Source organism: Peromyscus californicus, unplaced genomic scaffold (assembly GCF_007827085.1).
Source record: "Peromyscus californicus insignis strain IS unplaced genomic scaffold, ASM782708v3 Scaffold_12__1_contigs__length_115047231, whole genome shotgun sequence".
In the NCBI taxonomy this organism is placed as follows: domain Eukaryota; kingdom Metazoa; phylum Chordata; class Mammalia; order Rodentia; family Cricetidae; genus Peromyscus; species Peromyscus californicus.
This window is the reverse complement of record NW_026294413.1, coordinates 63,111,337-63,129,695: the sequence shown is the minus strand read 5'-3', so window position 1 is coordinate 63,129,695 and position 18,359 is coordinate 63,111,337. Positions and strand designations below refer to the sequence as shown.

Below are 18,359 nucleotides of genomic sequence, written 5' to 3'. Positions count from 1 at the left end.
TAGGACGACCATTTTATTCTCTCTTTCCCTTTCAACACAGTGCTCGGTGACTTAGGTGATACTCAGCACTTGTTATGGGATGTACTTCCTCTGAGATGATGGGCGTGTAGGAGTGTTCTGGGCTACACTACAAAAGGCTACGCAATGGCGTATGGTGACTAGGTGTAGTAAGCGCGTGTATTGTTTGACTTAACTTATCATGATGTGACCCCATTGTCAGTCAAGGGGTTCCATATATCTTTGTTTTCTGAGACAGTCTTGCTGTAATGACCCAGACTAGCCTTGGACTTGTGATCCTCCTGCCTCAAACTCCTACATGCTGGGATCACACACATGTGCCACCACACCCAGCACGTACAGACGTCTTTTTAAGGTTGATCTGAGTTTCCCTTTAAGAGCAGGTCACATACATCTACCTGATTCTGTTTTCCTCGGTTGATTTCATATGACCAGTTTACCTGGACAGCACGAGTCTTTCCAGACAGAGAGTAGAAGATGTCAGGTGGCCCTGAGAAGGCACACCTAGCGTGAGGCTCCTTTCTGCCTGCCCACATTGCTGGATGGCTAAGCATGCTCTCCCGTCTCCATTCCAGCTCATCAGCGATGGCAGCGTGGTCTGTGCAGAAGCGCTGTGGGACCATGTGACCATGGATGACCAGGAACTGGGCTTCAAGGCTGGGGATGTCATCCAGGTCCTGGAAGCCTCTAACAAGGATTGGTGGTGGGGTCGCAATGAAGATAAAGAGGCCTGGTTCCCTGCAAGCTTTGTTAGGGTAAGTGTGGCCCTCTGTGTTTTCCAGGGGTGTTGGTGGGAGGGGGACCGCAGAGGAGTTTGAGACAGATCTCAGTCTTCACCCGGGCCCAGTTCTCCTGTCGCTGTGTTTAATACCACGCATAAGCCAGACCTGTGGGAAATAAGGCGGTCATAGTGAGAATCTTAACGAAAGCAAACAAGCCACTTGGCATTGCTACTGCCCCTGGGCACCATGACTTGATAGCTCCGCACAGAGAGCAGAAGCCAGGGAGGTGTTTGCCTTGCCTCTGCTACGGCTTCCTCTTCTGTAAGCCGCCTGCCTCCTGTGTGTGGCCTGCAGCTTCGAGTCAATCAGGAGGAGTTGCCGGAGAGCTGTAGCAGCTCCCATGGGGAAGAGCAGGATGAGGACACCAGCAAGGCCCGCCACAAGCACCCTGAGAGCCAGCAGCAGATGCGCACCAACGTCATCCAGGAGATCATGAACACCGAGCGCGTGTACATCAAGCACCTCAAGGACATCTGTGAGGTAAGTGGCAGTCAGAGGTTGCCACCTCCTCCAACCCCATGCATCCCCTCAGATTCTCAGGCAAGGTGCCGAGTCGTTTCCACACAGAATATGGTCCCAACATCAACGTCCGTGATGTTGCCATGGTCTTTTCAATGATAATTGGTACACTCTTTCTAGGGGAGGAGTCGGGGAGACAGAGTGTGACTGTGTAGTGATTCCTGGGATTATGGGCACTGGCCACCATGTCCAGCTGTTACTCAGTAGTCTCGTCCTGGTTTCGGGGAACTGACCATTAGTAGATGCCAGGCTGGAAGGCTGCTTCCTCTAAGCTGGTTTTCAGTTTTTGTATCAGGTGAGCTGTGTCGCTCTGATGATGTCAGCACTGCTCATTCAGCTGTGATCACTCAGGGCTGGAGACAAGCTCAAGTCAGGGCAGCCTGTTCCATCATGAATGAACCAGCATCCACATAAAAAGCTGGGTGTGGCAGCATGTGTCTGTAACCCCAGCACAGGGACAGATCCCAGGGCCTCTCTGGCAACCAGTCTAGCCCAAACTGCAAGCCCCAGGTTTAGTGAGAGGTCCTGTCTCAAAAAAAAAAGTGGAGGGGATGATTGCAGTCATATGGACCTGAATGGACAAGCCTTCCCACACACTCATGTACAGCACATGTATGTACACACGTTTCACCATGCATGTGAAGAAGGCAGTGGTTTATAGTTACTAAATGGTCTGTTTATTCTGTTTAAGCATGTGATGCTACTCTGGAGGTTATGTGCATTTGTGGCCTTTCCATCCTGTGCCACTAACTGTCCCAAGCCAGAGCACAGCCCTGATGATGTGCACAGAGAAGAGGTAGTTATCCCTCTTAGAAGGACTCAGATTAATGAAGCAAGGGCTCGTGCTATATAATGAAATCAGGTGATGACCGAGTCCTTGGTGTGGATGTTCTTGGATCTTTGCTGTGATTTAATAGATCAAAACCACACATTGGCTAAGGTTATCAAGCTTGACAGCAAGCCTTCATACACTGACGTCCCCCACCTCCCTGACCTGGAAAATTGGAATCTAGAAAATGAGGCAACATGAAGCCAGACATGGGTTCACATCTGTAATCCCGGCTGTGGGTAGGTAGAGACAGGTGGCTCCCTGGGGCTCTTGGATCAGCCAGCCTAGTCTACTTGGAGAGTTCCGGGCCAGTAAGGACTTTGTCTCAAACAAAAGGTTGTCCTCTGACCATCATTCAATTATGAACGCACATGTACCCCCACAAACATGAATGTGCATACATGTAGCACACACAGTGGCAATGTGAATTTTTTTTTTTTTTTTGAGACAGGGTTTCTCTGTGTAGTTTTAGTGCCTGTCCTGGATCTTGCTCTGTAGACCAAGTTGGCCTCGAACTCACAGAGATACGCCTGGCTCTGCCTCCCAAGTGCTGGAATTAAAGGCGTGCGCCACCACCGCCCAGCTGGCAAAGTGAATTTTTAAACTCTGCCATTTGAAACTCACTTCTGGAAGCTTGAAATCCAGCCATATGAAACTTTTCACTTTGGTTTTGTTTTCAAAATATTTATGGTGAATTGTAGTTGTAGACGTATGATTGTCTCATCAGGGCCCCTCAGAGATAAAAATAATTTTCTCTAATTAAAATCTACTCTGGCTTGGGAATAGTGCCACATCCCATCACACAGGAGTTTATGTCAGGAGGATTGCAAGTTTGTGACCAGTCTGAGCTACATAGTGAGATCCTATCCTAAAAATAAAATAAAATAAAATTCAGCACAAGACCATGGCACTGGGCCAAACCACAAACAGAAACAACAACAACAAACTGCATTGTTCAAATATCTCTGAACAAATAAAACGGTTTGCTTTTGTATTTTGCAGGGCTATATCCGACAGTGTCGTAAGCATACGGGAATGTTCACGGTTGCGCAGCTAGCCACTATTTTTGGAAACATTGAAGACATTTACAAATTCCAAAGAAAGTTTCTGAAAGACCTTGAGAAACAGTACAACAAAGAGGAACCTCACTTAAGTGAAATAGGATCCTGCTTTCTTCAGCACGTACGTCACTGGCCCTCCCTTGATCACATCCGGTCAGACAATAGCATAGAAAGATGCCTCCACCAAAACGCCCCAGAGGTTTCTTCCGTTGGCTCATGGACCGCCTTTAGGTAGACAGGAGTTTTCTTCCCCAGAGAGTGAGTGATCCAAGGTCACATGCTCATAGGCAGATGGTAACACAATCTCAGAGTTCCTCTGGTGACCTGAGTTATTGGTTCTTACTATTTAGATTGACTGTAACTGCAATGAAAGATTTTGGAGATTTTATTTCTGTACGTAGAGAATAGTGCAAGTAGTACTAACAGTGGTAGCCATATCCCCTCACTTCTTGGGTGCTGGACCCCGTGGTTTTCTAGAGGCAGGGGGCTAGAGCTGGAGGGGTGGCTAGACCTCCAGCTGCTGAGCATGGTGGTTCCATAGGAAAGCAGGCAGGAATGGGTCCCTGGGTACCCAGGCATCTTTGAAACCCTGAAGACCTGTGTGGCCAGAGCAGACTAGGCCAGTGGGTGAGAAAGGAGCTCAGGAGAGGCTTTGGAGGTGAGCCAAGGCAGGGCAAGAGCGGGCAGGTGAGTGGCTTCGATTACAGGAGGGTCTTACTGCTCTCACTGCCATGGTCAGCCCTGTCGGGTGATGGCCCAGAAGCCAAGAAAAGGAAGACTTGCTAAAAGGGGTATTGTCAAGGGAAGTCTGGCAAGGCTGGTTGTGCCAGCAAAGAAGGAGCAGTGGTCTCCAGCAACTACGTCATAGAGTTGGCAGGGGTGGGGGTGGGGAAATCACAGAGGGGGGGTTGGGTTGGTAGGAGACCTGCTGCATTTAAGCTCAGCCAAGCCTGCATGGTGGGGAGGAGGAAGCAGGAAGGAAGGGCAGCTGTGAGTGCGTGGCCCAGCAGCTGAAGCTGGAGGAAAGGTGGTGTGGCCAGGGATGTGGACTTGAACCCAGTGACAGGGCTTTGGAAGCAGTGTCCACCCAGTCTTGAGGAACAAACAATGGACAGAGGAGAGAGTGTAGCTCCGAACCTGGAGCTCTTTGGGAGAGCAGGCAACCTGAAGGAGCAGCAGGGCGGCTGCACCTCAGAATGAGACGTCTGCAGGAAGGGAAGTAGGCAGGGGCCTTTCAGGTGGAGAAGGGGTACCACGTGGAAGCCAGGCCCAAGGGTTAGGCCGTGTGTTGGCAGCACGTGGTACCTCCAAGCCAGAGTTGGAAGGAAGGGGACCAGGATGGAGAGCCAGGCCTCAGAGCATCGCTTCTCCCCACTCGCTGCAGGCTGGAGCTGAGTGAGCACAGGTGGTAGGGTCTCCCATCCCTCTACCCACCCTTAAAAGAGAACCCAGTTACCCACCACCCATAAATGATCTTCCTACTGACCAGCCATGAAAGCCACTGCCAAGCATGGATTGCCCCTGGGGTCTTAGCCGGCCCTCCCTCTTCTCCAGGAATATCCTGAGATGGCTCAGAGCCGCTGACTGATGAGACTGCCTTCCCTTCCAGCAAGAGGGCTTTGCCATCTACTCTGAGTACTGCAACAACCACCCAGGTGCATGTGTGGAGCTGTCCAACCTCATGAAGCAGAGCAGGTACCGGCACTTCTTTGAGGCCTGCCGCCTGCTCCAGCAGATGATTGACATCGCCTTGGATGGCTTCCTCCTCACACCGGTGCAGAAGATCTGTAAATACCCGCTGCAGCTGGCCGAGCTGCTCAAGTACACCACACAGGAGCACAGGTAAGCCGAGGGACCACGAGACTGAGCACCAGCCAGCCTGGTGCGTTGGGAGTGGCAGGGACAGCTGGTGCTGGTGCTGGTGTGGTAGCATTGCTACTCTGCCACTGAACTTCGTGGAAGAGTTTCTCAGAAGTTTACAGTGTTTATCACTGTAGCAAGGTATGTGAAGACACTCTGTGACATCCAGAAATAGAAAAACAAAAGACTTCTGAAGCTGGTTTTGTGAGTACACGGAGATTTGGTGAGGGTTGGTTTTGTTGTTGTTAATGTTAGATTTAGTTTCGCATTTGGATTTTTTGAGATGGGTCTTGAAATATAGCCCAAGTTCATCATGATCCTGTCTGTTTCCTGGGTGCTAGGGTTATAGGCAAGCACATCACACCTGTCTGCCCAGGGATTTTCTCTTAGTTATTATCTGGTATAATTTAAAATATTATGTGAATATCCTTTTGCAGTTATTTAGTAGTAAATCGGTTTTTAATTTTTAAAAGAAAGAGACAGGACTATAGTGGTCCACTTTATTCCTAGGGGATCTGCTTTTAGATCCCAGGGAATTCCTGAAACTATGGACAGAACTGTATCTCTACATGTATGTGTGTGTGTGTGTGTGTGTGTGTGTGTGTGTGTGTGTACACAGTGTTTTTCTGATGCATACACACCTATAAAAAGATAAAAAAGCTGATCATCGTGGTTTACACCTGTAATTCCATCACTTTGGGAAACTAAAGCAAGAGGATTGCTGTTGGTTCAAGGCCAGCCTGGGCTACATAGAGAGTTTTAGGATAGCCTAAACTACAGAGTACAGTTCTGTCTCAAAAAGAAGATAAATTTACGAATAAGATACTATAAGAGATTAACAGTAACTACTAAAAGAATAATTCCAACAGTGTATTATTGTAATTTCAACTTGTGAATTATTTCTGGGGTTTTCCATTTCATGTTTAATGCAGTTGACAATGGGTAACTGCAATCTAGTGAAATGAAACTGGATAGAGGAATGTAGGAGGATGTGCCGAATCTGGATAAGGGGTAGGGTCTCTGCCTGGAGAGCTTGGAAAGTGCCTCACCTCTGTCCTTGCTGAGCTCCTGGGCAGAGACAGGGTTAGGATCAAAAGGTAGAGAAGGGGGTGGGCTACTGAACAGACCTAGTCAGGGTATACCAAAGGAATACGGAGGAAGAGGCTTATTGAAATGGATGAAAGAGAAAGACAACTGTGTAGGATCTTTCTGTCTCAAATATGGAAATCAGAAGAGCTTAGTGGAGAAAAAGAAGGAAGTCAGGAGAACCTCAATTTGTAGAGGTTCTCTAAAAAATAACAAATGAAAGGCATGGTAGTCATGACTTGGGGAAAATAAATAAGAGAGCTGAGAAGTGAAGCAAAGCCTTCTGGAAACATGGAGTGGCAGCGTAATGCCTTCCAAGGTGGGCAGCTGTGACCACCACACACACACTCCATAAGAGGGGGCTTCACCCTTTAAAATGTTCTTACTCTTTTATCATAGGGGTGCGACCTGCATGCCACAGCACACATGTGGAGGTCGGAGGGCAGCTCTGTGGAGTCAGTTCTCCCTTTCCCTCTTTACCTGGGTTCCAGGGACTGAACTCAAGCCACAGGCTTGCATAGCAAATACCTCCACTCGCTGAACCATCTCGGCTCCTGACTTTTCTCTTTGGAGGACATTTTTTCCTATGAGCATTTGCAGATTTTGATTATTTTCCAAACTTTATTTACTTATTTGTTTGTTTGTTTTTAAGGAAAGGTACTGTTAAGGTGATCCTGGCTGGCTCTGAACTTGCAGAAATCCTCCTGCCTATATCCCCCGAGTGCTAGAATTATAGGCATGCACTATCACACTTATTCCAATTTGTGTGTGTGTGTGTGTGTGTGTGTGTGTGTGTGTGTGTGTGTGTGTGTGTGTGTGTGTGTGTTTCAGGACAGGACTCATTATGTAGCCCAGGCTAACCTCAAGCTCTCCATCCTCCTGCCCTAGCTTCTCATGTGCTGGGATGACAAGTGTGCACAGAACCAGCTTTGGAAATGTTCAAAAGAGAATGCCATCAAGACTCTTTGGTTTTTTTTTTTTGTTGTTTTGTTTTTTCGAGACAGGGTTTCTCTGTGTAGCTTTGCGCCTTTTCCTGGAACTCACTTGGTAGCCCAGGCTGGCCTCGAACTCACAGAGATCCGCCTGGCTCTGCCTCCCGAGTGCTGGGATTAAAGGCGTGCGCCACCACCGCCCGGCCTGCGCCACCACCGCCCGGCCTGCGCCACCACCGCCTGGCCGGTTTTTTATTAAAGTAGAATGGGGGAGAAAAGATTCTAGAAAAAAGAAGCAACAACAAAGCCCCTTAGATTCCGCCGCTTTCAGGGGGCTTTTAGCAAAAGCATTGTCCCGTTTCTTTGGGGGCCTCCCGCGTCTTGGGCAGTTCCACAGCATGTTTGTTTTGTCTGCTCTGCCCTGAGAACAGGCCTCTCTCTAAGGGCAGGACCTGCTCTGTGGACAATCCTGCAGACTTCCCAGGAATCCAGTTCTCCTGTGTTCTCTTCAGAGCTTCTGTTCTCAAGGCTGTTCAAGAGGGTTCTAACTCAGTCCAACAGGCTCCCAGCTGTGTCCTAACATGAGCCCAAGCAATCCAACCTGTAAACCAGATTACTGGTTTTACTTCCCCACATCACTTCTGCTGAGCAAAACCTGAGTGTAACACTTTCTTACACTAGACACACTGTGTCCTGGCCTCTGTGCAAATGAGGATTTTGATTTTAGGGTTTTCAGAACTTAACAGTTTTAGAGGCATGGGCTGGGGGGCTGCTGGAAGACCATCATACTTTATTACTCATGGCCTCTCACGTCCCTTCCTAAACAAGGAGAAGCTGAGACTTCATGCAGGTAGTTACTCTCACAACAGCTAGGGTTTTTAAGCAGCTTTACATAACAGAACTGGCTGTGTTGAAATCAAAGCAGAAATGAAGACAGTTCTCTGTACTAACGAAAACAATTCAGAGTTGGTTTCTGTGGCATCTACTTTCATTCATGGTGATTTCTGGGAAATGAATGACAACATTCTTATTCCAGAGAATTGTGAATCGTGTCCTCTCAGCTCACTTAACCTGTGCAGACTGTGGTCTATTCATCGGGAACAATGGCTCTTGCTCAATGCCTTGTCTAGACTATTAGCATACAAACCGGGGACAGAAGGCATTATTTTGTCAGTCCTCGCTTGTGAGTTGCATGTCTTACGGTTAAGATGAACTTCCCGTTTTGCAGCGATTACAACAATATCAAGGCAGCTTATGAGGCCATGAAGAATGTCGCCTGCTTGATCAATGAACGCAAGCGCAAGCTGGAGAGCATTGACAAGATTGCCCGCTGGCAGGTGTCCATCGTAGGCTGGGAGGTGAGTGGCACTCACTCATGCACAGTGTGGCTCCTGGCTCCTGCACCTTGGACCCAGTGACAGCACGCTTCAGCATTCTGTGTTCTGGCTTTAGTGGTAGATGTACTGATAACGGTCTGTGCATTTGGAGGAATTTGGATGGGTGTCAAAGTCAGTTCTCTTACTTTTATACAGTGCCTACAGAGAAATAGAGTCTGAGTAGGTGGGATAGCTTAGAGAGTAAAGGTGCCCAAAAAAACATGAGTTTAATCCCCAGGGCCCACACAGTAGAAGGAGAGAACCGAACCCTCCAATTTGTCCTCCAGCCTCCACATGGGAACTGACACACCCGCACCCGCACACATATACTTGTGCACACACACAAAATAAATAAATAAAGACAATCAATTTGGTTTTTTGTTTGTTTTCTTTTTCTTTTTTTGTGGGGGACTGGGTTTCAAGACAGGGTTTCCTCTCTGTAGCCCTGGGTGTCCTAGAACTCTGTAGACCAGGCTGGCCTCAAACTCACAGAATCCACCTGCCTCTGCTTCCTGGGTGCTGGGATTAAAGGTGTGCACCACTACCACCCAGTTTAAAAAAAAATTATTAAAAGTCATTAATATATTGCTTAGCGTCTGGTCCCCCTGACATGGAGAGCCAGCTCCAGCAAAGCAAGGGCACAGTTCCCACAGTCATAGAACACAGTGGGAGGAGCATGGGGACTTGAGTCAGGGTGACACATTTGAATCCTGTATGATCTAAGCAGATTGCCTTTTATTGTCATTAAGTTAAGGAGGAAAATATTACTTTTTAGGCTACATGATCGTTATGTAATAGTACAACTAACCCTACTTGATAGGGCCCATAGTAATGACCCAATGACACATACACACACACATACACACACACACACACACACACACACACACACACACACACACACACACACACACACAGAGTTTGCATTGCCCCTACTGTGTTCACCACTAATTACATTTATGAACTCAGTGATTCCTCTCAATAATCCTTAGAAGTAGGCACCTATTTAACCCAGGGGATGGAGGAAAGGCCCTGAAAGGTGTAAGTACCTTATCCAAGGCCACATAGCTAGAGAGTGACAGAGCTGGATTCCCAGGAATCCAGCAGGCTGCGTAGTCTGTGCTGGTCACCTGCACTGAACCACAGTAGTTCAGAACAAGCTGGTGCTGCCATTCAGATTGCTGCTGAACCAGGTAAGGTTCACCCACATCCACCAGCTGTCAGAACTGGTTTTCCTGGCCTGAGAAGGTGCGGGGTGAGAAGGAAACAAATGGGCTGAAGTTAATGAGAGCAGGGACAGCTGAAGAGAAATGCTCTTCCTCGGGAGCCCTGAACATACCTCTGCCATTGCTGTCTGATCCCTTGTTTTTTAAGTGAAGAATCTGGGGCACAGAATTGCTCCAGGAAAGGAAATAGAAGAAATATTTTAGAGTCAAGCACTTTTGCCTCCAAAACATGCTGTGTATCTATTGGGATTAAAGGAAAATGAAAAATTTAACTGAAGGCCAGCTTCATACCAAATTTGTTAGGGTGATGTTGGCATCATCCACTCTAGATACAGGGGAGGTTTTCTTTCCAACCTTAGGTTCTAACATTTAGCATGTTGTGATCTAACATTGGAAATAATCAAACAGTAGATCATTTCATTAGAATTTACTAATTGAGGACAAATCTCATGCTGAGGGGCCGCAGTAATTACCAATCTCCTATCAGCTACCCCTCACATCGGTTTCTCACTGGCAGCCTGGCCTTTTATTCCCAGGAACCTAAGCTTGCTCCTCCAGGGAGTGGGTACACACCTGACTCGGGAGCCCTAAGAGTCAGTCATACTATGTCCCCGCCAGAGAAAACCTCTGCTTCTCCCTTATTCTGACGAGTCGATCTTCATTAGCTCCCACTACAGATGTTTTGTAGATTCCACTACTGTAGCATGTTTTTTTTATAGATCAGGAAGACAACTTCAAGTAACAGAGATAGGAAATAAAGAGCAACAAAGAGGTATTTCAGGACAAGGGACCCAGGAAGTCAGGGTCTGAATGGCTTTAGAAGCCCTACCTGCCTGTGTGTTAGACAGCAGTGCCTGGTCTTAGGGAACTGGAATATTCTAGAAAGACTGTATCAGAGGGCCCTTCTGTGTCTCTCTTACTGGAAACAGTTTGGTCTTGAAAACTCACAGTGGGGGCTGGAGAGATGGCTCAGAGGTTAAGAGCACTGACTGCTCTTCCAGAGGTCCTGAGTTCAAATTCCCAGCAACCACATGGTGACTCACAACCATCTATAATGAGATCTGGTGCCCTCTTCTGGCCTGCTGGTGTACATGCAGGCAGAACACTGTATACATAATACATAAATAAAACTTTTTAAAAAAAAGAATAAAAGAAAACTCACAGTGTAATTGCGTTCTTTTAGGGCCTGGACATTCTAGACCGAAGCTCTGAGCTGATTCATTCGGGGGAGCTGACCAAAATCACCAGGCAGGGCAAGAGCCAGCAGCGGATCTTCTTCCTATTCGACCACCAGCTGGTGTCCTGTAAGAAGGACCTGCTACGCAGGGACATGCTCTACTACAAGGGCCGCATGGACATGGACGAGGTGGAGCTCGTGGATGTGGAGGATGGGCGGGACAAAGACTGGAACCTCAGCATGCGGAACGCCTTCAAGTTGGTCAGCAAAACCACAGATGAGGTGCATCTGTTTTGTGCCAGAAAGCAAGAAGACAAGGCCAGGTGGCTGCAGGCCTGTGCAGATGAGAGGCAGCGGGTGCAGGAGGACCAGCAGATGGGTGAGTCCCCTCGCCTCCTCCACCACTGGCCTCTTCTACTCAGTCGCTCCCTCAGGAACCAAATCTGTGGATGGGGCTGCAGGCATGCGGTGTGGGGAGCAATGTTAGAGACGGCCCCTAACCTCCTAGGGTGTGCTTGTTACCTTTATTCACACTTTACAGACAGCCCCTAACCCCCTAGGGTGTGCTTGTTACCATTGTTCACACTTTACAGATGGCCCCTAACACCCTAAAGTGTCCTTTTTTATCACTATTCACACTTTACAGACGGCCCCTAACCTCTTAGGGTGTGCTTATTACCTTTATTCACACTTTACAGATGGCCCAACTTGGTGGACTGACCATATGGTGGTAGCACACACCCCCCTCACCCAACCAGTAGACACATCAGATGATTCTCTTTATTTTCTTCACTTGCTTATTTATTGATGCTGGCTGTGGGGATGTGTGTGGTGTATTTGTTCCTGGAGGGCCTGTAGAGGTCAGAAGAGGACATCTAGTGACTTCCTGTGTCACTCTCTGCCTTTGTCACTTACAACGTGTCTTACTAGACTGGAGCTAGGCTGGCAGCCGGCAAGACCTGGCAATCCTCCTGTCTCCATCCCCCACAGCATTGGGATTGCAGGTGCACACATGAGTACACCAGCTTTTTACATGAGCACGGGGGATTTGAACTCAGGACTTCATACTTGTACAGCATGTACTCTTTGTACACTCCTGAGCAGTCGTCTTCCTAGCCCAGAAATGCCAGATGATTGTCAAGACTTCCCCTTCCTTTATCAGCTCTGCTGCAAAACACTGTAAATTCGCCTCTCTGCCTGGGTCAATTCCAGTTCCTCCTCTGCTTTTTCCCATCTGTGGCATCCATAGAACCTGTACCGCAGCATATCAGAGTGAGCTCATGCTGCTGATATTCGGTCGTATACGTGTACAGAATGAGCATCTGTGATCCCCAAATCACAATCTCTCTGAGTGTCACTGTGGAAAATTCCATAACTTAACATCATGTGAGGGACCCAGTGAAAATGCAGATGCCCCAAAAGTGCAGTTTGGAATTACTTTCAGGCTGTGTAGAAGGTATCTGTGAAACAACTGAATCCTGTGTTTAGACTTCGGTCTCAGCACTAAGATACCTTATGTATTGTCTATGTGAAAATATTAGAGAATTGAAAGTGTAGCATCTTCTGGTTCCACACATTTCAGGTAAGGGGGACTTAACCTGTACTTTGGTTTGACATCCCAACTTCTGCCGACCTTTTTATTGCATAATCTTGTGAAAAGGAAGCTACCATTTGGCATTAACCCGCACAACACTCACAGTTACTATGCCCAAGTTCCAGGGCCACCCACAGGGATTGGGATTGTGAGCACACACTGTCAAATGTGAACTGTGGTGCCCAGAGACGAGGGGTGCACAGGGAGAAGATGGGTGAGAAGTGACTGTGTTGCCCAGATCTCAAGGATCGTATATCTGGGCAAGTATTGCCCTGCTGTTACAGAGCCCAAGGGGCTTTAAGGTTGGTCCCTATGTCTCCTCTGTAAAGCCACCAGCTTCCGACTTGGCCAAAGATTCTGCTGTTGGAAGTAGAAAGTGTCCTGGGGTCCTATGTTGAGAGCACTTAGAAATCCCACAGGCTATCTTGCCATTAAAAGTAAGAATTTCTTCAGAGACTTCCAGAGCTCAGACCAGAGTGAGGGCATGCAGCTCCCAACCTCACAGGTGGGACCTTCGACTCTGTGTGGCTGTCCTTTAGACTCAAGAAAACCGGAACCCGTAGCTGCCGTGCATTGGCTGCTGACCATCAGACGCTGTTGCAATAGGCTTATCATGAAATCCTTCTCAGAAGTGTGCAGGTAGTTGCTAAAATGGGAAATGATGGAGTCCCCAGCTCCCAGCTTGCCCACACTGTCTGGTGTGGCTAGAAGGACCTGAGTCGGAAGGCTTGCGCTCCTTTCCCTGAGGGTTCATGATGACCACAGGCACCCTAAACACTTTCAATTCTGTTCTTCAGCTTGTGTGTGTCCTTTGCTTTGTGGATTCCTGTGGCTGGGGCCCAGTGAAAATAGGTCTTCAGCTCTGCCTGGAGTACGGCACCAATCTCTGTATCTGGGTATGGGGTGGGAAGGAGGCTCTGCCAGTATGGGTATGTGACTGCATAAAGCCAGGGAAGCAGCGCCAATCAAGGTAGAGGGTAGGTTCAAAATAGAGACCAGGGTCACCTCAAGCTGCAGAGGTAGTGTGGCTCTGCCACAGTGGAGCATGGCTCCTCACCTCCCACTTCTGTGTCCCACCTCTCACCTCAGGAGAAGCAGTAACACCAGCCCCAGCTGCTGCTCCTCTGCGGTTTGTCTCTGCCCTCTTTCCTGGTACAGCTCATTTTCACATAGTCGACCCACCCTATGTGAATAGCATTTCTGTCCCCATTGCAGAGCCAGGGTGCAGAGTCCCAATCCGAGGCTTCAGGCAAGGAGAATCCTGACCCACAGAGCTCTGGGCACATGTGAGCAGCAGCCCTGGGCCTCTTTGCCTTGGGCTCTCTTCCCAGAGCGTCATGCTTTAAACCTGCAGTTAGGGTGACTCCCGTGTGAACATTGACCGGGGAGTGTCTGTGTTCAGACACCAAGGGTCTGTGTCTCATGACAATAGCACCTCACTCATATCACTCTTTAAAACACTTGGGTTCAGAGGTCATTGTGAGGCCTCTGGTGACACTCCTGGCACCCATCCTTTTCCTCACCTCTCAGGGTTCTTTGCTGTAGTCTGTAGAGAGCACCTCAGCACTGATGTATGTGGTACACAGTTTGTTCTGAAAAAGTTTTCCAAGGTTCTGAGTATAGATCACATCTGTTTCCAAACCCAGGAATGGAAATCCCAGAAAATCAAAAGAAACTCGCCATGTTGAATGCTCAGAAGGCCGGACATGGGAAATCTAAAGGTAAGGTTGGCGAAGGCTCCGTCTCCTTCCTGTAGATTTTGTGATGATATGGAGGCAGTGTCCAGAGAGACTCTTTTCCCAGCACTGGGTGAGAGGAAAAGCCAGGGACACTCAAGGAACAGACCCAGATTGACAGGCAGGTGGAGAGTATTTCAGGTTTGGATGCAGGGGCATGAAATACCTCCAATAGCAGCAGAGGCCTTCAAGACAAGTCCTGCCTGTGCCCTCTGTTCCGCATGTCCCTGGGGGATGATTCTGGTACCACTGGGCCACCAGTCAAGTAAACCCCTGCGTCTTTGGTTTGAGGAGGAATCGCCAACAACAAAGTGCTGGCCAGCTATAGGTGACTGTGTACCAGGTTTTTTCTTTTGGGCTACCAACCAACTCCCAAATCATGACACAGAGACTTGGTACTAGTTATGAATGCTCAGCCTAGCTTAGGCTCATTTCTGGTAGCTCTTTTAACTTAAATTAACCTGTTTCTCTTTATCTACTTTTTGCCTCAAGGCCTTTTACCTTTCTTCCTTCTGTATATCTATCTTACTTTCACTGCTTCTCCTGGTTGGCTGGCTGGCCCCAGGTGTCTCCCTCTATTTCTCCCTCATTCTCTCTTCTCTTCTTCTCTCTCCAAGCCTAGATTTCTCCTCCTATTTATTCTCTCTGCCTGACAGCGCTGCCTATCCCTCTCTCTCTCTGCCTAGCTACTGGCCATTCAGCTCTTTTTTAGACCAATCAGATGCCTTAGGCAGGCAAGGTGGACAAGGTGGAACAGATGCAGCACATCTTTACATGATTAAACAAACGCAGCATAAACAAAAGTAACACACTTTTGCCTAAAGTAATATTCCACAACATTTCCCCCTTTTTGGCTAAATAAAAAGGAAGGGTTTTAACTTTAATGTAGTAAAGCTATATACAACAAGATTAATTATCAAGAATTACATTCACAATAGCCAATCCATTTGCATTTGGCAAATTCAGAGAAATCACTCTATTATCTATTCTATGTTGATGAGCACAAAGCTCTGTACCTAATTTACCTTCTATCATAACTAAGGAAAACTGCAATTTTAACTATCTAGTCTTCAACTCCATCAAAGGTTCCAGAAGGATATAATATTATCCAAGTAAACAGAAAGTGCAGTGCAAGCCACTTCCAAAAGCTATAGAAATGACAGACAGCTAGCTGCCTGGACAGTCACCCAAGGTTCCTTTGCAACGTTGCAGAATCTATCTTCAGCCTACAGGCCTAGAATATCTGGCAGACTTTTCTATGAAGCAGAACTTTTGGAGGACTGTCTTGCCTAGTCTTCGCAAAGTTCAGTAGTTGCTTTCCTGTGTGTCCTGCAGAAGGTCTGGCAGACTTTACTACAAAGCAGGAATTTTGAAGAACTGTCCTGCTTTGTTTGGGCAAACTTTGACAGTCTTTTTTATTTGTGTCCTGCTTGTCCAGTTTGTACAGCAGTTTCTTGCCCACATGGCTAATTTTGCCACAGTGAAAGCAAACTCCACATGGAGGTTCTTTGATGCCTATTATCTTCTCCGAAGTAAATTGGTGCTGCCAGGAACAGATGTGTCTTACTGTCATGAAAAGCCTTAGGTCATTAAGCATCTTAAATGCCATATTCTGTAAGTCTTTGAAGTGTTTGAAGACCATCTATCTATCTAAATATATATTTAACCTTGAAAACATACCTAATATGACTACAAGTTTGATTATTATAGATGACTAACTAACCTGTAGTTTTTAATTATACATTACTCTTTTTTGTTTGTTTGTTTGTTTGTTTGGTTGGTTGGTTTTTTTTCCAGACAGGGTTTCTCTGTGTAATTTTGGTGCCTGTCCTGGATCTCACTCTGTAGGCCAGGCTGGCCTTGAACTCACAGAGATCCGCCTGGCTCTGCCTCCCAAGTGCTGGGATTAAAGGCATGCGCCACCACCGCCTGGCTTATACATTACATTTTTAAATGAGCTGCATAAGCACAATACCCCAAACAAGAGTAGAAACATACATACAGTATAACAAAAATAACTTTAAATTTGTATCAATATACCAAAATCCATACCAATATAAAATATTTGAGTTTAATAGTTGTCTTTTTATTTTATACTCCTATTTCCTCCTAAACGATGACAAACATCCATAACCCATTCTATAACCAAAAACCACCCACCCCACCTCTTGAATATGGGCATTGTATTCTCTAGACTGCTTCCTGTTGTCTGAGGGTGAAGGCATCTTTAGGAGACACTGAGAAAATTGAAATAATGGTTAAGTCCTAAGAAAGCTAGTTATAACATTTGTTGTCCAGTCTCTGTGCAATGGGAAAGCACAAGGCTTATCAGCAGTCCTGGCTAGAATAGTCTGTGAGGCTGGACCATCTCAGCCAGCAACCTTGAAGCTATTCTGGATGCAGAACTCTGAGGAAACTGCAACAGAGGCATTCTGAGAGGCTGGATCACCTGGGTCACCCATTTTTATTGGTGTCTGGACCCCTTGCTCTGAAAACACACGAACTTTCAAAGGTAACATACATTTCTGCGTTAACCCAAGTATGGACTATGCATTGTACACAAGCCAGCCAAAGATGATTTTGTTTTGTTTTGTTTTATGTTTGAGCAGGTCAAATATATGTCACCTAGTTTTTCTAGGTTTATTTCTTTATGTCTGTAGTCAAGATTTTCAGGAAGTCTCCCCCAATCAAACCTGATCACTATTAACCTTGAAGGAATCTACAGCCTTTTGTTTTCTGTAGAAACAAAAGCATAACTTCTTCCCCAGTGTGATACATTTTTTACTTCCGTTTTAAAGTTTAGGCATTCCTAAAGCATCTAGGCTGGTTTAATTCAGCAATCCTTGCAATCCCATGTCTCACAGCAGCTGTTGTTCGCTCATTGGTATTCAAAAAATTAAAAGTTAACACAACAGCATACAGGATCCAGACTGACTGTGTATTTTTCATCTTTACATGACTTTTTTCCTTTATATTGCTTTACTCTTTCTTTAAAGACTTTGTTATTTATAAACTATTTACTTTTTTCTATGACTGTATCCATTTTCATTTCTTTCTTAAGCCTACATACATTTTTAAACACACTGTAACCTGTTTAGAGTTTTTCCCCATCTGAACCTGCTTTACTAAGTGCCTGAAGCTATGAAATTACAGTGTTTTCTGATGCATAAGCCAAACTTTAAACTGCTGATCTGCTTTGTGCAAGTAGCTAGGCCTTCCACCAGCAGCTCTGGTGGCTGTTTTTGCCCTGCTCCTCAGGTCCATGAGAAATGAGCTCTATATCCACGGGCCTGGGGGACAACCACGTTTTTGGTTTTTTTGTTTTAAGATTTACTTATTAATTATGTATACAGTGTTCTGCCTGCATGTGTTCTTGCAGGCCAGAAGAGGGCACCATCTCATTACAGGTGGTTATGAGCCACCATGTGTGCTGGGAATTGAACTCAGGACCTCTGGAAGAGCAACCAGTGCTCTTAACCTCTGAGCCATTTCTCCAGCCCTGACAACCACATTTTTTTAAACTGGGAGCTGCATTCATTTGCCCCAGCTCTGGGATACCAGTGCCCATGCTGTGGCAGGTGTCCCTACCCAGCACACTGTTTCTACTTAGTGTACCAGTATGGCAGAGCCTCTTAAAGGAGCCATGTTTGTTTGTTTGTTTGTTTGTTTGTTTTTCTTTTTATTTATTTATTTTTTCTTTTTTTCAGGCCCTATGTGGAAATTCAGGTCCCATGTTGGGCACCAAAACGTACCAGGCTTTTTCTTTGGTGCCATCAACCAGCTCCCAAATCATGTCACAGAGACTTATTATTAGTTGTGAATGGTTGGCCTAACTTAGGCTCATTTCCGGCTAGCTCTTTAAACTTAAATTAACCTGTTTCTCTTTATCTACTTTTTGCCTCAAGGCCTTTTACCTTTCTTCCTTCTGTATATCTTACTTTCACTGCTTCTCCTGTCTGGCTTGTGGCTGCCTGACTGGCCCAGAGCGTCTCCCTTTCTTTGTCCCTCATTCTCTCCTCTCTTCTCTTTTCAAGCCTAGAGTTCTCCTCCTATTTATTCTCTCTGCCTGCCAACTCCACCTGTCCCTCTCTCTGCCTAGCTATTGGCCATTCAACTCTTTATTAGACCAATCAGATGCCTTAGGCAGGCAAGGTGAAGCAGCC

General features: G+C 46.6%; 1 protein-coding gene across 10 annotated transcripts in view; it reads left to right on the top strand.

Moving 5' to 3' along the window:
• Positions 1-18,359, top strand: part of Spata13 (spermatogenesis associated 13) — a 222,753-nt gene that overhangs the window by 199,656 nt on the left and 4,738 nt on the right. For all 10 annotated transcript variants that reach the window (XM_052733040.1, XM_052733037.1, XM_052733041.1 and 7 more), the window contains 7 exons: positions 594-773; positions 1,095-1,280; positions 3,151-3,330; positions 4,819-5,051; positions 8,316-8,445; positions 10,873-11,245; positions 14,107-14,181. In XM_052733040.1, coding sequence (XP_052589000.1) covers positions 594-773; positions 1,095-1,280; positions 3,151-3,330; positions 4,819-5,051; positions 8,316-8,445; positions 10,873-11,245; positions 14,107-14,181 — 1,357 coding nt within the window. The remainder of the gene's footprint in view (positions 1-593; positions 774-1,094; positions 1,281-3,150; positions 3,331-4,818; positions 5,052-8,315; positions 8,446-10,872; positions 11,246-14,106; positions 14,182-18,359) is intronic.